General features: G+C 36.9%; 1 protein-coding gene across 4 annotated transcripts in view; it reads right to left on the reverse strand.

The window, feature by feature from the left end:
* Positions 1–3,509: 3,509 nt before the first annotated feature.
* Positions 3,510–25,443, reverse strand: part of tasp1 (taspase, threonine aspartase, 1) — a 45,554-nt gene continuing 23,620 nt past the window's right edge. For all 4 annotated transcript variants that reach the window (XM_015363212.2, XM_006638722.3, XM_015363213.2 and 1 more), the window contains exons 11-14: positions 23,303–23,413; positions 18,595–18,702; positions 15,237–15,310; positions 3,510–5,601 (exon numbers count right to left, since the gene is read on the reverse strand). In XM_015363212.2, coding sequence (XP_015218698.1) covers positions 5,509–5,601; positions 15,237–15,310; positions 18,595–18,702; positions 23,303–23,413 — 386 coding nt within the window. In that variant the 3' untranslated portion in view covers positions 3,510–5,508. The remainder of the gene's footprint in view (positions 5,602–15,236; positions 15,311–18,594; positions 18,703–23,302; positions 23,414–25,443) is intronic.

Here is a 25,443-nt window from a genome sequence, read left to right on the forward strand (position 1 = left end):
TGAATTAATATCACTATCTTTAAAAAGCGGTCGCACAAAACAGTTTTATCTTTTATGGTTCATCAACCAGCCCCCAATAAAAGAAATCATATTTCCAGCAGCACATTGATCATGCAGCATTTCCACCTCATTATGTTTTGTTTACAGAAAAATCAACAATATAACCATAGACAGATTTTAATATGAATTTAGGACTATCAATTATTTTTTATTACATACCCACCTGATGTACAAGTATGTCATTATGTGTTGATTTGGAATGATGACCTCTGTACTCATATGGAGGGAACAAGGAATTATAATAATTGCATCTGTATAGTGCTTTTCATGCCAACAAGTTTTAAGTGTAGGAGGAGACCCACTTCATCCACTATTGAAGAGCAGCACCCACCTGTGTGACAAGAGACAGCCATTCTGCCCCAGCAGTACCCCAACTCAGTAGTGCACGCAGAGACTGCTGGGCAGACAGGAAATGCGGACAGGTTCTTCTGACCATCTGGAGGAGAGAGACATCCCTGACCGACATCACCATAAGCCTGCAGGCACCTGGGAAGTTGCAGGGGTCATTGTTTCACTGGGAACCAGGAGAGCCCTGGGTGACTAATCCCAGCTCATGCAGGCGCTGAGTCAATCATGGAGCTCCGTCTGGGGAATCCCAATCACAGCTGGCTGGGAATTCAACCACGGCTTCAGGGTTTGAAATACAGATCATGGAACTCAACCTACACTCTGCGATTCTAGTTGAGCCTCACAGCCCTTTTTCAAATCCTAATTATTTCAACACTGAGAAATAGGACAATATTAGCTTCTCATACAGTATTCCCAGGTGACCATGTCTCTTGAATCTGTAATGCAAAATCACAATTATTACACAAAGCAACAACTGTTTACAATCATCATGACAGACATTGTACTGTTTGCAATAGCTCTAACAGGAGCCAAGGTTTGGGTCATTGGGAATTCGCTATCCACATGACAGAAAACAGAAGAAAAACACATCTGGAAGGTATAGTTTCCTCCCAGGAAACAATGGATCCATATGATTAAATACAAATCAAATGCATGTAAATCTCTATCACCCAGAGAACCTTGAGAGATACCGAACTCAACAGTCTTTAATGAATCATAAAATAACATGACTAGAAATAGAAATTCTAATAACATTGTGAGAGAATGGGAAACCCGAGAGACTAAAATGGATCACAAGAAGATTTTGACCCCTTGCCATTGATGAAAAGCTTAGATGAATGAGCTTATTTGTATCTGTCTGTGTCAATGAAGTAATTAGAAAAAATATATAGTGATTGTCTGGTGTTCACTTCTACAAATCCAATATTAGCAAAATAAAAGTATCTTAAATCTAAACACAGAATGAAAAATCAATCCAAAGCACATTGACAATGTTTCATTTGTTAGAAAAACGCAAAAATAAACAACCCACTGGCACTTTACATGGAAATCTGACTGTAAGGTGGTGTTCCTTCTTACAATAGCTTCTCTTGTGGGTACACCACACAGAGCAAGAACTGAGCTTGACTACAGTTCTAACACATTAAAGTCATTCAGCCTGTTAGACTATATTTAGTAAAGTAGCATCCGATGTGTAACAAAGGCGCGAGTGGGTAACGGCTCTGTTTATTTGTCGCGTTCAGATCGTTGCATGTTATGTACGGAAGGCAGCCAGTTGACGGGCTCACAGTGATTTACGCTGACAGGCGCTTTGGCATCTCAGGATACCAGCAAGCCAGTTGGGAGCTCTGCCTTTGATCTTTATTTGCTCTGGAGTCTGGTTTGAATTTAGGGTCTTGCTGAGCGAGAAGCATTTGATATACCTTGAGTGGCCCAGGACCATTTAGTGTTTTAAAGATGTAGTATCCCTTTTCAAATGAGGGCCAAAAAAGAACAGAAGGAAAAACACAAGGGAATTAGAAGATGCATGGAATAAAAAAAAGCCTCTTTAATTGCATCAACAAATGATACAAAAAAATCTACTCCCTGAAATATTTTTTGTCTGTTTCAAACCATTTTGGCCCACTTCACCCAGGCTAACAGGTGTGAACTTCAGATTTTAATTAAAGCTGGAGATTACAGCATGCAAACTTCATCTGAGTTGCAGCCAAACCTCTTCTGCCAATAAAAAGTTATACTTTCTTTAGACTGAAGCACGCTATAATGTATGTTATTAAAAAAAAATACATAGGATGCAGACTGCATAATTTGCCCAAGGACAGATATGCATCAGAGTAAACCTATTATTTCTTAAACGATTGTAGACTGCATTCTGAGCCAATTATGACTCAGTTTTGGCTGGCCAAAGAAGGGTCAAAATGTCACAAGTGTAAAATAACAAACAAAATTTGTGAATTCTGAATAACTTGCAAATTGAAGCAGTATATGGTATCATTCCAGTATTACATTTAGTATGTTTCTTTAGTCCCATTAACTCTGAATTGTGTATATTAACATACCTATTAATTTAGCAGTAAAGCAGAGGCATTCAGTAAGTCTAATTTACAGAGGGTTCGTCAATTAAATCCTACTGTAAAAAGAGGTGAAGTTAAAACAATGTTGATTCTTGTAGCACCCTCTCTCCTGCACTACAGAGTGATTTTGTACCTCTGAAATAATTCAAAATGCACACAACTGCTGAGACAGGTGAATAAAATCTTGGAATAAAAAATGAATACACACAACCTCATGTAAAGGATTTGCATTAGGTACTGTTCTGCAAAAAAAAACACTTGTGAAAAAAGACTGCAGGCTCAAAGCACAGCCTGTCATAACGTTGTCAGTTATCCGTAATTTTACATTAGATTAAATCATTTGTATGTTCACCCACTGTAGTGTTCTTGAATCTCTTTTTAATGTAGGTTATTGTCCAGTGTGTAATTTATTTCTAGACTATATATCTATTTCTGCCCACAACCAAGATAATAACATGGGAATCCGGTGGCTCGTGGAGTTCGGGCAGTAATCTGTTGCTGTCTTTCGTATCAAAACCAACCAAACTCAGAGACATTATTTTTCTTAGGATTTTGTAACTTATCCACAGCCTATACTACTGAAACCTTCTCTGTAGAAAACAATGGCTATAGTTCGTAGATCTGTCAAAGCTATCTACAAATATTAACAACGTAATGCACATTACATTAGCATAAGACATGGTTGATACATACAGTATGCCATATCTTCCCTGCCTATGAAATATGCACACAGTATAGTATAGGACTTTGGCAGGTCCTCTAGTTTCGTTCCACCTTCCAAAGACACGCTGACTAGGTTAACTGATCTCTCTGATTTGTCCTGGAGAGTGTGAGTGTGTGAGTGTGTGAGTGTGTGAGTGTGTGAGTGTGTGTGTGTGCCCTGCGATAGGCTGGCATCCTGTCCAGGTTGTTGTCCTGCCCGATGCCTCATACTTCCTGAATCGTCAGTCTCCAGGTTGTCATGACCCTAACCAGGAATAAGCAGCGATCTGACCGTGGATGGATGAACTGCACTGATACAACATATGACATTGAGAAATATGATTTATTAAGAATTGCAAGGAGAGAAACATTTAAAACTCTCATTTGAAAATGCTTTCACCACCAACTTCTTTTAAATAGCAATTTCAAGTACTGCAAATAAAGCTGAATTAAGTGCGATGTCATGAATACAACATAAAAAAACATTCGTAAATCTGAGCTTAAAATAAAAGTAATATTGATCAAATCTGTCAAAAATAAATGAAATAAAATGTTTTGAATTTCTCCTTTAAATAAAAGCAAACAAATTTGGCTCATTTAAATTTCTATTGACTCTTTCATATGGGTGTGTCTACAGCATGTGCAGCCTATCTTTTCTCTTCACTTTAATATGAATTATTTTAAAAACTTGCCAAATTGCACAAGATGATTTGTAAATAACTAGGTAAAGCTTATATATACACATATAGATATATAAAATACAGGTCTATTTTAATGTAATTATACAAATAGAGTTAAGGACTCAGTAACAGTCTTTTTAAGTTTAATTAAAAATTCAGTCTTGCAGCAACTTTTACATTTTAGTACAGAATAGGTAGAATTTTCTAACCTCTGAGACCATTCAATCATCAAGCTAACGGATCAAAAAGTATACAGTACAGTTGTAATGGCATATCACCATGGATTATTCCATTTTTATAATTCACACAGAAAAACAAACTAAAGCATCAATGCATCAAAGCATTAACTTTCTTCTACATTTTTGATCTAGAAGATATTTATTAATATTGGTTTTAAATGTGAAGTTTTTTTAACTGAGGGGACAGCACACTGGGCTGGATGATTATTCCCTGTACAGGGTACTGGGGATTCAAATAAAGACTGCAAAGGTCATAGCTCCACAGGAACAAAAGTCTTAAGATGCTAAAGCTAGGAGAGCACACTAATAAGTAAGAAATACTGTAAGTTAGTTAGTATATTAAGAAATAAGTATTAAAAACATGAGAGGCATATAAGGTTTGTCATCGTGACTGTCAACTAAGAGACCTTGTCTTATTATTCCTGCAGTATTCTGGAATAATAACTGCATTATTTCCAGTTATTATTCCTACATACCTGAAGTAGCACTTGGTTCAGTTTTCGAAAAAAGAAGTATTGCCTACAACTTCCAAATGTCACCAGCACAACTCAGTGTGACAAATGTTGTAGATTTGATACTGTATTTGTATTGCAATAGCTTCATCTTTGTCTCTGGGAAGAAGGGCAAACTGTTACATTGCTGCACATTTTCAGCAGAACAGTGGGGCAATGGACTATGACATTATTGGTCATTGGAGATAAAAATCAATTCCCATTTCTGCAAGTTTGAATTCTTCAAGTTCTACAAGATAAAGCTGTCAACCAGGTCAATGAGGCTACAACGAAGCAACTGCAAATCATTAAACTGTCATCATAATCTTATTTTCTATATCAACAGCTTGCCCAATATTTAGATTTAGCATATATTTAATACAAACACTGTACCTATCTACATTACTCTAAATTATTCTCTATAACACTTAGCCATTTTCTGATTAAGTTAAAAGAAAAATGTGAGAGATGACTGGAGCCCTGACACTAACTAGCGCTACAAGTACTAGATTAACACATCAAGAATGCTTCGCACTTGTCTAACGAGATATTCAAAACAAACGTGTTTTTAAATATTATGCACGTGGCTAATAACCACCGTTTCACTATCGTAGCTTACATAGCAAAGACAGTGCAGACGAAAACAGAAAACAAAGGAACTAATGTAGGAAACATCTGGTTTACCTTCACGTAAACTAGAGGCAAGAATTTCTTGGTTCTGTATTTAGAAAAAGCAGCATACGGCTAAGGTTGAAGAGAAGAGCAGCATTAAATCTTATGTTACTTATAGTGCACTGAGTAAAGCCCAGAATATCTACATCTCTCCCAAGACACCTGTTAAAACACTACAGCTTATGAGCGTGCTGGTTGCCAGGGGCTGTATGTATTGCTGTTGGACCAGTCAGGCTGTGTCTCAGCGGCTGAGGCTGCCCAGCCGACAGACCCCTCCTTCGATGGCGAGCGACTGTCCGGCAACAGCTCCAGGAGGAAGTCTTGAAATGTGAGTCTGTGGAAAAACAGAGCGAGGCCAGTGTTTACCGAAGGAGACAAACACAGCTGCAGAGAAGAGGATTCTCACAGGATCAAAGCAGGCCCAGATCGCTCCACTGGTAACTGCTGTGTGCTCAGTGCCCGCTTCATCTGAGAGGAATAAAGCCCAAGGGACAAACAAGGCCAGCTAGAGTGCAGCCTCTAAATACCCACACCTGCAGCACGAAGAAGAAAAATAGAGCTGACATCACGCCGGCATTAAGAGGTGTAATCTTTGTTTTTGCTTTTTTTAAGGCTGAACTCTGGCCTTTCAGCATCCAGAGACCAGCTATCACTACTGTGGAACAACATCCACTGAAGTCCAGCAACACACGGAATTACTCAAAAAACATGACAGACAAATTATTTTCTTTTTGAAGACGAGGTGGGTGGGGAAAGAAAAGAAAAATAAAATTGATTTTGTAAAAAAAAAAAAGCATTACAAATGAACCAAGTCAAGAAAAACACCAACCATGGATCTATGAAGAGAGTATTAAATTCTTTCAAGAAATGTCAGCCTGGCATAGGTCTTGTATACAACAAGTCAGAAAGAAGTGATTTAACACAATTTGTGAAAAAATACTGTAAGGAATATCTTTTCATTCTCAAAATCACACAGGACAGGTTAAATAGAATAAGGCTGAGAGATGAGGGGGGCGATGGTGCCATTTTGGAATAAGAAGTTTAAATGGAACAGAGATCAGAGTAGTGGGCAGATCCGACAGTTCTCTTATCGGTGAGGAACAGACTCACACTTCCCAGTTAAACAAAACGAATCCCTCTTATCTCTCTTCCGCTGGGCCTTTTTTTGTGCTGATTTGTGTTTTTGTTTTTTGTTTGTTGGAGCAAACAGGAAGGGGTACAAGTTGAGTAGTCCTGATTCGAAGTTTACACTGAAACATCTTCTGCTACACACATGCTTGCACAAATATGTGAAAAAAACAAAAGCTGGGATTAATAATGAAAAAAATAACATAGAAAGGGAAAGGAAATGTAACAAAAAAATTCAATGGGCACTTTAAAAGGCCTGTGAGTCATTAACAACACACAACAGCTCCAAACCAGAAATACCCCAAGGCTGTTTGTCCAAAGCGCAATACTGCCGCCAAAAACAACAAACCTCTTTAAGATCTATAGACATGTAACAGGTGTTACAGTACCGGTTTGAGTTTTTTAATTTCTGTTTACACAGTTATTTGGCTTAATGTATACTTTCCGTAAAATTACGTTTGTATGCTGGACTGTTACTATATTTTTAAATTTGAAATTTCTATCACTAAAGCTATTATGTAAATACCTTCTTTTTCTGAAACCTAACCATTGAGATGGGAATGATTGTACAAGGGACAGAGAGAAACAAACGTCACACACAAAAAAAGTGAATCTCCCTTCTGGTTCTGGTTCCTTGATGGTACAGAATTAAACAGCAGAGTAAAACCTCAATTTAATGGACCTAGAACCAAAAGTGAAAATCTGTGGATGCTGACTGTCCAGCAAGCCTCCACTCCACACTAACAAGGGAGTGCAGTCCATCAAATTTGCTATTTCAGGCTCTCGGTCAAGAGTTACCTAGATACTTCCCGATCCATTTTCTAAACAGGTGTAAGGGAAAGGATATCCATCATGGCCTCTGAAGGTGGTGAGAAAAGGAAGGTGGTTGATCTGAATCCAAGTCAGAAACTAGAACTTATGAAGAATCTTGGATTTAGTGTAAAAAAAAGGGCAAAGCAAAGCTCTTTAAAACGTGATGCACATCCACAACATTATTAAGCTCTACCAAGTTAATAGATTCAGACAGTGTTCATCATTGCTTAACAGTAAACCATTTCTTCACCGTGGGGTTTGCCGTGTTGCTAAGAGCAGAGAGATCCTTGGTCGACTATTCAGACCTACTGTACCTGCGGAGGAACTTGCCCATTTCTGCGTCAGGGCTTGGGGAGTTCTTGTCACTGTCAGAGAGCGACATGACCCAGGTTCCATGATCAGATAACTATGATTTTCCATGACTACAGGTTAATATATCAATTATTTACGTAGATATGTAGCTATTTGTTCCCTTTGAGAACAGAAAAGGTTATGATAGCTTAGTTGTGTGTGTCAAAGAACTACAGCTTTACAATTTCCTTCCCTGTTGAATTCCTCCTCTTTGAGGTTTTAACACACAACCGAATTTGCCATTAAAATATAATAAATGCAATATAATCAGTCTAGCACAGGCTGAGCCCAGAAGAGCTAGCTTATAAATATGAACACATAGTGGCCCAGTTGTGTTTTAAAGCTCACTACAAATCTTACATGTTTGTCTGAGATAAGATTATGGCTTGAATGATTCACTTCACTTGCTGTCAGCAGATGTTCAATAACTACCGTAGAAGAATAATTTGTACCCCATAACCTCAGACTTGCTAGATTTATTACAAATCCTCTTTCTACTGAAGCCTAGTATTCTGGTAACCTACTTCTTGTCACTGGCAATTAAAATAGTGACTTTTTGGTTCACAGAAACCCAAAACCCCAGGGATTACACTAATACTATATCCCTGGAATGGAGCCAGTAAAAATTGGCTAGGACAAACTACAAACTGAATGCAGCACGAGGGCATTCTGTCAGTAAGTCCTAAGATTAGATCAAAGTCTTCCAGAGGAGATTAAAAGACTAATTTCTACCCGGTATTGAACACAAAACCTCATAGCTTAATTACAAATAACAGCATGGAATTAATACAGGTCCCATAAACGAGATGTAGGACAGGAGCAATCATCATTGAATTCTTAACGAAACAACAACCATAAATTGTTCAAATATGGACAACCGTCTCAAAATAAAGTAATATATTTTCTATTTTTTAAAGCAGAAAAAAACAGAGGAGCTATAAAATGATTATTTCCTGATCATTTCCCTGTTCGTTTCTGAACTGAAACATATTTCCTATGACATTCAGCAGAATAAAAACCTCAAGCTTTACCTGAAGATGAATATGGTTTACAAATGTGAGAAAAGAGAAACGCCATTCATGTTTTTGGCCAACAATGAAAAGTACTGTATATAAAGACTACCTGCTGTTAGCACAGCCTGTGTTTGGTTTTTGCAAAGCGATGCAAGATTGTGACAATTTAGAAGGGTTGATAATGGAACACACAGGCTGACAGCAGCCTTCTTGCAAATATTTGTCAAAATGTTCTTAAGAAAACAATGAAAAAATGTGTTAATCCCTACCTATACAACTGTTATTGCAAAATGGAATGTCTATTTATTATCAGTGCAAAGACTAATCAAAGGTTTTTTTTACATATCTGCTGCTTTAGTTTTACAGACTGGCTCAGAATTCTAGTCCCCTGGTGAACTACATGAACGGAAACCAACAAGTATTTTCTGCCGGACAATAATTAGGGAGCTGGTGTTTTCTGATACAGAGTTGCACTCTTTTAAGACAGGTGTGATACAAATTATAGCTGAATAGGGATAAACCCACAGCAAATAAATACATTAAACAAAAGTGAAATTTGTGAGATTTGATCAAATGTGCCCAATTGTGTTTTGCATTCATACAGATCATGGTATCAGTATATAAGCTATTACGTCTGTATAAAGAAAGGGAAATTTAAACAATCGGTGCAATGCTTGCATTTATTTTTAATTATCAGTACAGGCCAAACAATATACAAATAGTTGGGAAATTAACAGTAGTTATACATTGATCCTTGAAGATTTTCTTTGCTGTCTGAATGTTATAAGAAGGCTCCATGCAGAGCTGGCTAAATCAAATCCTTTAAAAGCATTAGTTATTTGTAGCATGTATATTATTTACCACAGAGATCACCATCTTCTAAATTATGACCAACAAATCTACATTTTCCTATCAAATATTTTATGAGAAAATCTGGGTAGTTACTGGGGGTTCAGAAACTGCAGACAGTCCAGATTGTACAGGCATTTTCTTCACCTATTATAAAAAAAACACAACTAAAAATAATAACAATTTTTTTGCACTTTTCCTTGATGCCGTGTTATACAGTTGCCCACACAGGCATTAAAGCAACACAAAGACAAACAGATAAACACAGATACATAGGTAAATGGACACGTAAGTCCAACGTAAAGAGGAACTGAAAATCAGCCAACAAGCTACAGTACGTATCATTTATCTTTTACATGTAATGGGCCAGAGAATTCAGGAGTTTAACCATGGCAGCTTCTCTTATTACCCACCTTTACATATTAAAGGCTTATGTACAGATCCTGACACTAGTGGAATGCACAAAGTGCTTCAAGTGAAACTGCAGTTGTAGTAAATTTTCCATCTTGTGTTACAGCTTGCTGTAACGATGCTGCATAATCATGTAGGTAGAAAAGGGGAACATTGAAGGAAATGTTTCACTACATTCTGGCCTTTTCTTCAATCTTACTACATGAACCACATTAACTTTTAAACAAAGAGTTACAGTACGTGCTGAACTGTGAAATACAGATTATTGTTAGTAACACTTTCACATGCAATCCTGTATGTTTTTATGATCGCTGCAACCTATATTTGGATTTCTGTTAGTGAAAGTCTATTTATCAATAACCATATACTGATGACCACTCAGTTAAAAAATAACACTTCTATATTTGAAATAGAAACTATACGGTTTCAATAAAAACTCTATTGTTTTTATGTAATATTTGTAATTTAATAGTAACCAAAATGTTCATCTTTTTCTACTGGATTAGTACATGAACTGAAGAATCAATAAAAACTGTCAGACCTCTCACTAGCTGAACTGAATTCAGGTCATTTGATTTACTTGCCTAAAACACAGTAAGACATAACAACCAGATTAAATCAAAGCAGATTTTGATGTCTGAAAAGAGAGGTGCCAGGAACAGCATGGTCATAATGAAACTGAACTGAGCTGAACTCTAGAGAGACCAGCGTTCCATCTGGACAAAGTTTTCACCAATTTTAAAAAGGTAAGAAACAGAATGACAATTAGTTGTATTAGATTTCTCTACAGTGTGAAGTAAGCTCTCCCTACTCATGTGAATTGAATGTTCTAGACACAGTAATTGCTTGATTTTTTTCTTCTGAAATATAGACAGAGCCATTTGAAATAAATTGTTATATTTATTTCTAACACTAGTTAAAGGACATCTCCCAATAACAAAGGTGGTTTTGCACTCTTATTGTACTTAGTGTAACAGAACACAGACGGGTTCAGATTTTGATGAAAACTTTGATGACTAAAAACCAAAATCGCCAAGTTGTTTTCTATACATCTGTGTGCTATTGTTATGCTTTACAGATCATCTCATGCCCATCCTCCTCTATTCAGGTTTTATATGGTTTCACTGAGAGTTTGATAGGTCTTCTGTCACTTAATTCAGAAGTGGGAAGTTCAGAAGTGTTGAGAGATGACCAAATATGCAAAGGCTTAGATATTCTCTGCAGTGCTACACTGTGCGTTTACATAAGGATCCAGGCCGAGTTATGAATAGTTTATCAATGATCTCTCATGTAACTAGAAGTAATGTTGTGGATCCATGATTTTCGCTTTGGCTCTCTCCACTTTTCACTGAAACAATACAAACATGCCCTCTGTCCTAAAGAGGTACAATTTCTGCACTGCTGTTCATATATGCCAAGGACATTTGCAGGAGTTTAGTTGAGGATCATGTATGACAATCTCGAAATGAACCAGCTTTTTAGACGTCAAAATGTGCTAAACCTGAAACATAACATCTCCTTGACTACAAGTGCCTGCCATCCCTTAAGGACACACTAATCTACATCACGGACACACGGCATCCATCGAACAACAAGCAGAGTGCCCTCCACTGTTTTGTTTGAAGCCTTCAGAACCCTCTAATTACACAAAAAAAGGCAAAAGTCCTTTTGATGTCTACAAAAGCAGTGTTATGTTTTGCAATGACCTTCAGAAAGAAGGAAAAGGGGAAAAAAGAAAGGCACACAACAAGAAGAAAAAAATATGCCAAATGTTTTCAATACTTGAAAAATGTTTTCCTGAACCGCAAGCTACACTTGTAATTCCAAAGCAGCAGCACGTCTTCAATTTGGACTTGCTCAGAATACAACGAAATTCCTGTCTGTATGACAGAACAGATTATTTTTTGATCAATAGAAGTCGGCAGCCTAGGCATTTGCGGTTTCTCTCTGGAAAGCATTTGTGGCCACAAGCTCAAAGGAGGAAGAAAGAAGAGGGATTAACTCCCTTCAAGGAAGGTCAAAAGCATAATTTAAAAGTGAACTGAGAGGAGCAGCTGTGTCTGTCAGCCCAGCAATATGGAAACAATGTATGCCAGATGTCAAAGAATGCAGTTGTAAGCAGGCAAACCTTTCGTTCTCTCATATTTTGATAAAAGGTGAAACCTCCTTATAGCAGGTGTTCATATCCAGCAACATAATGCCTGAGCTCCATCCCATTGCTCTGCAGCAAAAGTAACTTTGAACACTGTTAGCTATATTCAATTGCAGATATACAGTAGAAGTACTGGCACCTTCCATCTGGAACACTGTTATTCAGCGTTTATCAAATGTAATCTCATATTTATATGACAGCGTTTAGTCAACAAGGATGCCTCTGAACAATTTTTTTCTAAGAAGCAGCAGATTGACCGTGAACTAAATAACAGAACCTTCTTGTTCACAGCTCCCTTGACCGCCCTCAACAATCATCCACACCAGGTACTTTCCCCTGCAACAGAGCTCACTGCATCACCTGCAACTACATATCTAACACCACATTCATTCAAGGCCCCTCAGTACAATTCCGGGTCACCCAGGTGACCTCTTTTATCTCCAGCAAGCTCATTTACTGTATCTCTTGCAGGAAATGCCCAGCTATCTACTTTGTGGAAACCGGAAGGAGACTAGGAGACCACTTCAGAGAACATGTTAGGACTGTTCTCCTAGTCCATAGTTTCTCATTTCACCTCAGACGGCCATGATCACACTGATCTCTCCGTCTGCATTCTCAAAGAAAGGTTTCTCAACTCCCAAAGTAGAAAGACATCAGAAACAAAAATGATCCCGAAACTTTGTTCACACCTTTCCCCTTCCCTCAATGACAGACTTGTTTTTGTGTAATCTTCTCTATTCTCATGCAGGTTTCGACATCACCACTCTCTTCACCACTCCCCACTTCACACCACCTGAGTGGCCTCTCTGCCTCTCCCCTGCTCCCGCCTTCTCCACCCTCCCAGCTTTTGTTCTTCTGTGCTATTTAATCTTTGCTGTCTGCCCTGTCTTTCTCACACCCGAAGAAGGCTCCACATAGAAATAATACTTTGAAGCCTGATTCTGCTGCATGCTTTAGCACAACAATACACTGTGAATTAATATTACGGCTTTCAGCATTTCAAACAGTGAGGGACCCACCCTGGAGTTGTGACAAAATCAGCACACAAAAGACTAAGTTCATATCCAGGTCCATTTCCTTTCCTATATTATGCGAGATGTTTCAATAGGGAAAACTTCATACAGAACTCAAAAATTGACTATTCATTTTCACAATTTCAATGAATGACAAGAATTAATCAATATAGCAGCTAGTATACTGTGTTAATGGGTATTAGAATGTAAAAGGTAACTGTATGCAGTTGACCATGTGTCATAAAATGTATTTTGTCAACTTAAATTGTTGCTAATGATTCTCATACTTATAACCCTTCAAAAAAACATGAATCCCAGAGCAAGAAATATTTGCCAAACAATACAGCAGGTTTTTATAATATTCCTATTGAGCCATAAATCCACTGTAAGGATATCAAATTTTACTTTAGATGGAACAGATGAAAAATAAAACTCAGAAGATGGGGATCACTGCAGGCGAAAACATCCAGAGAGATTTATTATTGTAGTTTTGCTTGTTTTGATTATTTTTACATTAATTCAGCTTTATGGCTGGTCTTGGAGCCATTTTTGTTTAAGCACTGTTGGAAAGACACACATATCAGGGTGTGCGGATTTTACAGCTACCATAAAGTATGAAACAAGCAGTTAATCACGGCGCTTAGTAACTAAAGTCTTTTGTGTCTAAAATGCAAAAAAAGTTAACCAATACATAAAACCTGTTACATTATATTGTACTCAGAAATTAATTCATAAACAAATCTAGATTTCATGGTGTCATTAAATTTTGGATTTAAATCCACTAAAAAGTAGTTTTGGCTTGTCATACTATTCTATACAATATTGCTTGTATTTTCCTACATGCTGTTTGACAAAAGATTTTAGTCCTAATTCTGCAAGCAATGAAGCTCTTTCAGTAATATTATTCAGTCCACTATAGGCAAAATAATACAGGTCAAATACTAAGCTGATAATTCTGTAAGAATTGTGATTTGGAGTTCAGGGTAAAATTTATAATAGCTTTAACATTACATATTCCGACAAATATGTAAACTCAGGGAAAGCCATCACACCAAAAACTCAGTGCAAATGATCAATTAATGTTAGAGAAAAAAATAACTTATTACAAAGTCCTTTTTTCATCTAATAAGCAGTCGTCAATTCCGGAAAAGTTTTATGTAATTTCGACAAGGCCTGTAGCTAGTCTATGACTCACAAAGAAAATTATACTTATTCTGTTGATTCAACAAAATCCCCAACTTAAAATTAATTATTAAAAAAGCATGCAAAGTTTAAAATTAACATTGCCCCTTAGCACTTACTGAAATCGTAAAATCTACCATAATTACCATTTTAATTTTCTCAATATGTTTACTACTTGAAACCTGAGATGAATAGAAGTGTATTTTTTTCTAGAAAAGCTTTTGTATACTTTTGTGACTGGGGAATCTGAAACAACAAGGCAGTTGTGTCTGTGTTTAAACAGATGACGGTGCTTCTGCTCATTAATCCAAATTAAACCGACATACATATTATGTAAGAACAGTATTGAACATTAGGCCTCCAGGTGGACTGTTATACTGTATGTTGTATCAGTAAAATGCATTCACAGAAAAAAAATTGGGGTATAATCTGGAAAAATAAGGACATCAGAGAAAGGACTGTTTTCATTTGAAGGTCTTTGTTGATAAATATTATTACCCAATAAAACTACTGCCTGATGATCCAATATTCTTCAGAATTCTAATTTCACTAAATTTATTAATGGCTTATTTGTTATATTGATTTACATTACTTCACAACTCTGTGCATCAGTAAAAGTTTGTCTCAATATTCCTTTTTATCTTTTTTCTAGAAACAAAATTTGTTTTGTCTTGTGATATATATTTCCTGCGAACATCAGACGTTGCTATTACTTATTGCTTTATGACGGGTGTAGGCCATCATGAAAAGACACAGAGGAAAAAATGACAAGCATAATGGTATTCACTAAAAATTTCACAAGAGAGGTTTAATATTCATTTGTGTCCTCTGTATGCACTGAGGACTAAATAAATGGAAGTACAGCAACACAAAAGGACACCAAGTCCCAACATTGAAAATGGAGTCAGTATTAGTTTGCATAGCTGACTTGAGTCATTGTTTCTTTGTTCTAGCTTTGGGTCCATCAAGCTTCAGAACTCTTTCCAAAGACACGCAACTCTGAGGCAACTCTAATTCAAAAGCTTAGTGCTCTGCTGGGTGCTTATTAAAAACTCACCTTGGCTTTGCCATCACGAGCTGACATGTATCCAATACACATGCTTTCTGTTGTATGGCTCCACAGGAACTCCACTATAAAATGAAATGCAAACAGAAGTATATATTACAGAAGGAAATTTGTGGAATAATCCTGTTTAAGGCTGCGAGGCATGACTGATCTCACCCAAGAGAACTTAATATCTACACGAAATATTGGATGTGCAGAGTTCTGCAGAGGCTGTGAAGCGACATACACGAAATTTATTCTATTAATATAGCATAACAATCGGTATATGCAGGAGCCTGTTTAAGAAACAAAATCCGTTGTATTGGAATAGTTCTAAGCAAGTAATTACAATAAATGCTTTTGGTAACGAGATTGTTTTGTTTAATTGTTTAACTGTTGTGAAAGATATTTTGAGGAGTACTGGCATTTAATGAGGAATCTGAAGGCTAGAAAAGCTTGACAGAGGAAAACCTGATGACCGATTTGGGTTAACCCAATGATTCCTTAAAACTGCTGCTTTTTTTGGTGTCCTCAGCTCAACCAGATTTTCAAATTAGATGCAGATAGAAAGCTGCCCAACTACACAGATTAATGATTGGACATATTTTGATTGAATATTAATTAGCTTTGACCATTTCATAAAGATTCTAAGGCTATGAAATGGGCAGATCCAATTAATATCCACATGCGCTGTAATTCACAGTGTTATCTATTCTTAAAAACTCTGCAACCTTGACTGGCAGTTCCTGTTAGAGACACTATAAGAAAGAGAAATTAATACACATACTTTACAGGCCATACTAAGACGAAGGTAGTCGGAGAACTACACTACAGCACAACAAGCAAAGCAAGCATAACAATCTGACAGCTGCAAAACTCTGGCTCCTCTTTAAAAGGAAAGTAACCTTATCTCTCTGCACCTACAATTCCAAATATGCCAATTCAAAGTTAGATAGGAAAAGTTTTTGGAATTAAAAAAGAATGACAAATCTGACAAATTCTGTGTGCTTATCTTATCCACTTATCTCAATCTGAAGCAGCTGCAGCCTAATTCAACTCAACAAGTAGATTTCTTAAAATGAAAATGTGAGAAATCCTTTGAGGGATGCACAGGAGTGAAATAATAGCAACTATACCTCAGTACTACAATCTCCATTTTCCAAACCAACAAAATACAACTCCCAGTTCTCTGCAAATACCAAGGAATAAGAACTCACCAACAGTTAAGAAGTATTGTATACCATATGTAACTATCCTGTTGGTGAAGATAATATAAATGGAATATTGTAATAAGTAAATAAGAAAAAACTAAATTCTAGTGACCTACAGACATCGTGTATGTTTGAATTACTATTAACAATTTATTTTTAGCACATACATCCTTCACCAGGATGAATTAGAATATAGGACATGTAGGAGATTAATAGTAAGGACAAGGAACAATTGTGCAGGTATAATAAGGCAACATTCAATAATTTATTTGCAAATATTTATTTAATGTAAAGATGAATTGTGTTCATGGCAAAATATAAACAAATAATTAGAAACTGTTTTCCACTACACACAGATAAATTAAATGTCACCTCTTCAATGTAATTCTGCCTTTTAAGATGCAATTGTTAACCCTTAAGAGAGGACATTTTTTAACAATGATAGTAAATCATTGTGCTATTTTGTTCAAAACGTTGTCTCTTTCAAACAATAGCTCTTTGTTGTCTTTTAAATTCTTTGCACTTGGAACACCTGCTTGTACCTTGTTGTATTTTTTTATTGCATCCATTAAAAACAGCTTTTTGCTATGTTCATACTGAAAGAGCCAGCTTTTCACATAGTACTATACAAACTGTGTCTGGCATTTTGTTGATAAATAACAGAATGACGTTTTATACAATAAGAGAAAAACAAATTTGGTATCACCTCAGCGTAACATAAAGACAAAGTCATGTTACAATGCTGTTTATAATAAAACAGTACATTTCTGAATGGATTGTAACCCTGATCTACATAGGTATACATGACCTGTTATTAGTCAGTGTAGGGAGTCTCAAATTTTCAGACATTTCCTGAAATGTCTTGATTAAAGGCACGTTCACACAGGGTATATTTAGTTCAAAATGATATAATAACTGCTGAGTTTGTTTTGAAGTGAACCTTAATTTGTTTTCTTATTTAATTTGCTTTTATTTAGGGGACTCAGTACATTTGTATTCACACTGTAGTAATCAAATGAGTTCAAGTTATTTCTACACCCATTGTTTATACTGTTATATTTGATATATTTTTTTAGGTCTTGTCGTGGTTTTTGTATTTGGTCAAAAAACAAGTGCCTCTCATTGGAATGCATTTTCTGTAATACCAGGAAAGGTTTTTTGAAGGCCTATTATAATCATATAATTCATTTTCTGTTTTTAAAATGAACCAAGTCCCTTATTCAATCCACAAGAAAAGCTCAGGAACTGCAAAGTGACAAAAGGTTTGTAAATACAGTAGTAATTACTTGCAGTTTGGATCACAAAGATAAACCAAAAAACAAGTGTGTAGTTTATCCAGAGGGGCATTCCGATGAGTGTATGAAACAGTCTATTAGAGAGGAACTAGGAAACTATGCACGCAGACTTAGTTGTAAGAACGAATTAATATTTTGTAAGATACTGCAAATTTCAAATAATACCAGGAAGCTGTCAAATGTACCTTAACAGAGTTCAGAAAAAGAAATGACGACAGGCTGCATGTCAAGTCACAGAAATACCACTTTCAGATAACACCGCTAAGAGATGAAATGTAGAAATGGCACTAGACATAGAGATGCAGTGAACGCACTGAAGACAGATTCTGCTTATGCACTTCAGGTAGATCAAACCACGCCTTCTGGAAAACCTTTAGGCATTCTAGTTGGTGTATATGTATGACAAATAAAGTTGCCCCTCTGGGGATTTGATCACAAATCAGCCAGAAACTCTGGCTTCAAAGCCATACAGCTCCAATCCCCGTACAGCAGTGAATTCCAGATAACCACAGGATCGCGCCTGCTGTCCAGGTTTCCATGGGGATGACATTGACTTCCGTAATGGGCTTCTTACCAATAAGCCCTGTTACAAATGCATCTACGAAAAAGTACATATTTGTGTACTGTGGTATGTATATGTGTGTGCGTACTTTGCAGTCATCATCAAATCTCTCTGTTGGAGGTCTTTCATCAAGGCAAGGCGTGAATCATAAGTTAGATTCTAAGTAAAACAGGACCACCTGCTTTGATACACACACATTTTTATACACCTGTAAACCCAGTACAGGAAAAGCTAATGAAATGGAAGTCCCCCTCATTCTGAATAATAAGAAAAGCATTAGGTTCACACACAGTGTTTCTCACCTAAGAGCGCCTGAACATCTGGAGAGGACTCTTCCGCCACACACCTGCAGCTTCGCAGGACGATCACACCCCCGAGAACACAGTCTTCACTGGATAAGAAGGGGGAACCTGGTCACAAAGAAAATTAAAGGGTTTACTTATTGAAGCACTTGATGAATAAGTACTGTTTTAAGTAAGCATTTATATTTTATTGGTTAATCATTCATTTGCCTAGGATTCGACAGGGATGGGCTCAGGCTCTTCCGTGACCCAGTATTAGACAGAGCAGTTAGAAAATGGATGGATGGAGTTATCATGTGTCCTGGAATTGTTCGTGGTCACTTGCAAGGAAATGTTCAAGAAAAGAAGGGATTATTAAAAGAGTTTTCAAAATAGAATGAGAGGAAATGCACAACGGACAGGTTTTTAACCAGTTGCAAATGTTGTAGGTGGCAGTGCAAATTGGATTAGTTGTCTTATAGGTGGTATATTGGAATATGTCTTTTGGGAGTATATTCAGACAGTAGCGGTTCAAAAGAATGGAAAACTACACTTTCAACAGAAATAATTACAGATTATCATTCAGGACACCAAAAACCAGAGATATAAAACATGCAGTATAATGTGTTATTATTGGAGAAAACTGGAAAAATAAGAACAGGAACTCCTTGACTTTCACATAATATATCTAATGAACGCAAAATAATATAAAATAATAATAAGAATAGTAATAATAACAAGTAATAAGAATGCACACCACACAGAAAGTGCAAAAATGTTAGCAATGTATACAAATGGTTCAGAAAAATTAACTTAGTTTTAATTTAAAAAGTGGAAGAATAGTTCTAGCCTACAAGTCTAATATGTCAAAGACTAAGGTTAGTAAAGTGCTATGGTCTTTCCTATGCAAAGAAAAGTGATAGGAACACAGAATGTTTAAGAACATACATATAATAAAACAATTTACACATGAAAGATTCACACAGCCATGATATACTGTACAGTGCTGCGGGTACTTACAAGAAGTTTACTTACTACCTTTGTAAGTGGTGTTGCTTGAACTTAACACCTCCTCCAAGATTCTCCTGGGATACTTTCAATCTTGAAAACAGTCGTACAAATGTTCCAAAAATATGCAAGCTTTCAAGAAAAGGCTCAAATGACTACTGTGACCATTTATGACCTGAAGTGCTCTGAGTCACAACCCCTTTCACCAATGACTACCACCTGTTACAAGAGATCCAGGAGAAACTACTATTGCCAAAGCTCAGCCGTGGAGCATCCACAAGTATTCAAATATATCCCAAAAAGTGCTTAATATGCAAGAAGGTGCAATTTAAATAATCACATTAGCATAGTGTTCTGTCAGAAATAAACCACTCACAAATACAAAGAAATCTTTCCTGTTATTTCTTTAAAGACATGCATATATAATTTAAATTGCAGAGATCCTGCAGTTTCTTTGTATGGATCACAGAACAAAAGCAATGTGTGTGAACTCTGTGTATTGCTTGGGCAGTATTTTTGACAGTGCAGCTTATCTGCAAAGTTCCTTAGCACAAGAACTTTCAATAGAATGTAATGTATTACACGTTTTGCTAAATCTTATAATGTCAAAATCAGAATGAGATGTATGTAGCTCACATATACTGTATCTGACACCAGCTTAGAGGTACTATAGTACCACTGCAATGCTTTTATAGTCTTTTTACAGCTGGCTACGTTCCTGATTTTTGACAACCAGCTCAGCCTTCTATCTTTATTTATAAAGTTAAAAACGGGAGATATTGTTTTGTTCACGTCTGTTACTGTTTCTCTCCATGTGATTCCATTTTATGATTTGAGTTCTACACAATGATACAATATCTCCCCTCCAGCACTCATGATTAAAGGCCAGATAATTTTTTTACTTGGATTCTATTAACAGAAAAGCTTACACGAAGCCAAAAAAAAAGTCTCTAAACTGAGATTTCTGAAGCATTTTACAATATCTCTGCATTCTAATATGCCCAACAAATGTTTCAGTCTTCACCTTTTTATTTTATTTATCTAAAAAAACATTTTCCACAGCGTCACCAGTTCAGAACCACTTGTTTGCATCTGTAGTACAAAAAAGGGAAAAACAATGAAACCAAGAGATCAAAATAAATAAACCCATTTGACTCTGGTTTGTCTGTGACTTGCTACTTAAAGAGATGCAAATACCTCAAGTCAGGCTTTACTTGGCACTGGGCCTCACAGCCCCAAACTGCGGCAGTGCTACAAATAGCAGTACATCTCCACTATGGATAGACCTTCACACGTCAAACAGAAACACATCCATCTTCTGCTGGATATGTTGCTTATTTTCCCCTGAAAGACTCATTCAGCCATTACCGGGGGGCACTCTCTCTGAAACTCTCTCGCCTTTATCAGCTTCTGCAATCTAGCCCACAGTTAGCATTTTCAATAAAGAGGGCAGCTTGTAGCAGACGTTGCTGTGAATAGACTGTACAGCTTTGATGGCATTCTTAAACGTGTTGAACTCCATCCCCCTGGAGACACAAATGAACAGCTACTACACAAAAGTCTTATAAGCAATCTCAACATCAGGCTAAGGCATTATTTGTATTTTGTTCCTGGAATTATATTTTGTGCAGGGATTCGGCAATAGTACTTGCAGCAGGGGATGGCACAACTTTAATGGTGTTTTGGCTTAACATTTCCCTTTGCGTAGATTTTGATGATTACACAAACTGATCTGGTATTTTATGTATAAGTGGAAATCCTAAATAGACAAACAGAATAAGCAAGGTGTTTTCAACATGGGAAGACAGGCAAGCACCACAAGGTGAGTAGAATGGGATTACTGAAGACATGACTCTTCTTTAAACTGCAATGAACATAAGTCACCTAAAGCCTCCAACAAGGATAATGAAGTGACAAGGAAAGGTTGTACTGCCCGTTGCATTAAACCAGAAAGGCATGCATTCTGTTAATACTACTTCTTCTGACATCTTTTCCATTAAACATCTATTAAATATTAAATAACATTCACAGTCATCCAGGAATCTATTTGTATTCGGCACGACATGGAGGACAAACTGTTTTCTCTGGAGCTCTGGAGGAGTTTGTATGTGTTGCTTGCACCCAGGTTGTCATAGTCAGGGTCCTTGCATTTCAGACTAGCTGATTCACCAGGAATCCTCAACTACCACTTGCTAGGATGAGCCATCCAACCATTTTCTAACCTCTTCTTCTAATTCAGGGTCGCAGGGGAGCTGGAGCCTGTCCCGGCAAGCAAGGGGTCATAAGGCAGAGTGCCCTGGACGGGACACCAGTTCATCGTCCGGCAGACGCAGACTTGCATACACTCACAGCCAGAAGGCAATTAACCTACCAGTATGTTTCTGGACTGTGGGAGGAAACCAGAGCAACCACAGGAAACTTATGTGAACAAGGGAGAACATGCAAACTCCACACAGATTGCACCCCAGGTCTGGAACTGAACCCAGGGCCCCAGTGCTGCGAAGCACCAATGATAACTGCTGCACCACCATGCTGCCCATGAAATAGTATTCCTTAAACTAAGAAAAAAGCTCTCACTCAAGCATTTAGATTTTGTGTTTTGGAATTGCCAACCTCTAGAATTATTACTTTTTCTTGCACTCACAACCACCCAACTGACACGATTTGCAAATAATACTGATAAAGCGGCTTGGATGCATTCCGATAGTAACAGTCAAAATACAGCATACTGTGAAATGGGTTTATCAACACATTATTTCAGTGGCATTTTTAAATGAAAGGTGACATTTCTCAATACAGTCTAAACAATTTAAAGTACATTTAACGGTTGAAACGCACTTTAATTGGCCTTTTTAAACAATATTGTTCTGAGAGTGAAATCAACTCTAAAACTGCACTAATGTTATTTTTGTTAACTGAAAACATTACAAATGAAAAATATTCTGACATAGGCCAGACAGGAAGTATACTGTAGGCTTTAATACACTATTATATAAAATTTAGCACAAAGCTACACTATAAAAAGGATGATAGATAAAGGGCATTTTTCAAATCCTTTGTGTGGATCTGACTATTATTTTTTAACAAGTTACATAACAAGAAGCAGCAGCTATTTCCAAACCACAACTTCCTTGTTTTATTTAACTAAAACAAGCTTTAATACGATTAAAATGAATTTTGCAACACAGGACAAGAATCTAATTAGCTGAGGAGTATACAATTGTTCCTAAAATCCCTCGGATTGTCCTTACTTTACACTCGGCCATGTAAAATCAACACTAAAGCAACAGAAATTAAAACAGGCCAAAGCAAAACAACCACCAATTGTTTCCATATATAAACCACTGCCTTTTTACTTTCTTTTTGTGAAATCCAAATGAATCCAAATGGTCATTTCTTTTCATAGGCAAAGAACTGCCAAGGAGAAAACCTATAAAACACATTGACCACTTCTGAGAGACAAATCTTTAAATAACCTGTCAACAAAATACTTTTGTAGTTTTAAATGCCTGTGGCTGTCAATTCTTAAATAATGGAACAGTTCCAGTTATGAATATATATATTTTCATATTTTTCACGAGCCAAAGACAACCATTTTCAGTTTGCAATTTACGTTATTTTTTATTTGAACTGAACCCGAATTCTAACACCTCACTCCAGTTTGACATTGTCAACTGGAAAAACGGAAAACAAAATTACTTAGAAGCCACGCAGCACTTACCAATGAATTTATTTTGCATAGTCTCTAGCAAGGCATGATGAGCATCTTCATACTGCATGGCTGCTGAGCATTCCCTGGCAAGCATAGTGCGAACAAGGTGCTCCCCACAGCCTGTAAGAGAAGAATGCTGTTCAGTGGTTTGTACACAAGACCCTGGAATGTCCTGAAGACTGCAAGCACACAAAGATGAACCAAGAGGTAATATACTATGATCTAATTTTAAGGAAAATGGCAAGGAATCATGTAAATTGGTTACATTTTAAAATCATTCTGTACTGTAACCCCTTTCCCTAAAAAGCTTTCCTACTGCGTAGTAATGTTATTTCAATCTACTTGAATGTACTTAAGTGTGCTTGATGTATTTGTTGTGCTAACCGTGCCAAATATCACAGGAATCAAACTAGCTGCCTTGCATTTTTTTTATGAGATTCATTTGCAGAAGTTCAGTAAACACCCCTCTGAAAAGAATTTCAATTTTTATCTTCTATCTAGCATTAAAGTTCCAAAACATTAGGCTTTTTATTCTTTATCCAGCTGAGATGTTTGGGCCATTCAAGCAAACATTCAAGAACATACTGTGGCTTTTTGAGTCTCTGATTTTTGACCATGGAACACAACAGAAATCTCATAAGAATTAAAGGCAATATGACTTAAGGAATATGTACCCCTGAAAAGCTTCCTTTTTCTCTTCTTTAATGAAAAGCGCAGATTAACTCCAATCCCTCTAGTACCGCTTAACCCCAGAGAGGTCAAGAGCCAGTGTTTTCAGAAGTTTCTCGGCTTCCTTGGGTTAAATGAAGCCCTTTGCGCCATAAATCAGAGACACACCTGCTAGCATTTACCACAAAGTTAGGCTCAACAGGTGTTTGCTTTACAACTGTACAATCTCTGGGAAAATAATGTCATATCTAGCATATATCATGGTTTAAGATGCTATTCTCTCTTTTTAAGACCATGATCAAACAAAGATGTAGGAAGCCAGCAAACAGCAACAGATGGGCTGAACAGATGACTCTTGGGGGGGAAAAAATAGCTCTCCCTTACTTTAGAGAAACATCTTCCATTTTCTTAAACAAGGGCTTTATATAACCATTCAAACACTAATAACGTCTTTCAAACACAAGTGCGGGACACATTTCATAGCTGTCAACCCATAACCATCACATAATCCTTTGTTCGTAATTTAACGCAAAAGAGCAGATCTGCCATGCTTTCTTCACAGTGCACAGCCTGCAAGACATTTCTCAAAGCTAATTATGTCTAAAGGATATGAATATCATAATGTTAGCATACTGACTTGCAGAAAAACAAGAAGTCTTTAAAAAATCATTTTATTAAGTCAGTTGGATTTGAGTAATGGGGACTGATCATAAACTGTGATGAGTGTTTGTGCAGTGACCTCAGCGGTGAATTTTGTTGCAGCTTTAGTTTATATCTCAAGTAATGGTTACAATGCTTCTCCAATGTACAAATCTATAAGCCTGCCAGTTTTCATTTTTTAACTTCTTTTCTTGGGACTAAGTAGACCATTTTTATACAGACACATTATCCTCCTTATATCTCATAAAATGAAGATTTTCCTACAGGATGTATTTCTTTTTTTCCCCCGCAATTGTTAATTCTGAGCAAAGCAGATTCACAGGCTGACTATCAAAGGCATTCTGTATGGTATTCACCATTTCAAGACACAGGACACTGCATTGTCCAGCACACTGAAGGACCACGGCTCTTGCTTTTCACATATGGCAGAGTTCACATCCAAACAATAGCAAGCTTGTTGAGCACAGAATACCAAACTAATGGGCCACAGAGCTAGAATCAATCTCTGTCGCCTCCAATCAAAGACCATTAGAAACTCGGTAACAGGCATGGGCTCTAGGTTATAAGCAAACAATGGTATTTCAATGTAAATCCCTGTTGCTGTTGCCAGGTATTACAAAAAACAAAAACATGCTCTATAAAGCAAAAACAAAAATGAAATGGTGGTACTGGGTATCATAAATTAGCAAAAGAGGGGATGAAAAAATGTAAGGTATTATTAGTACTGTTAACCTATTCACTGCTAAAGTGTGGTATGCTGAAGGAGTGTTTCTGGGGCTACAGAGCTGAATGATCACACACTGTTAATTAACTACTACTCG

This window comes from Lepisosteus oculatus, chromosome 17 (assembly GCF_040954835.1).
Source record: "Lepisosteus oculatus isolate fLepOcu1 chromosome 17, fLepOcu1.hap2, whole genome shotgun sequence".
In the NCBI taxonomy this organism is placed as follows: Eukaryota; Metazoa; Chordata; class Actinopteri; order Semionotiformes; family Lepisosteidae; genus Lepisosteus; species Lepisosteus oculatus.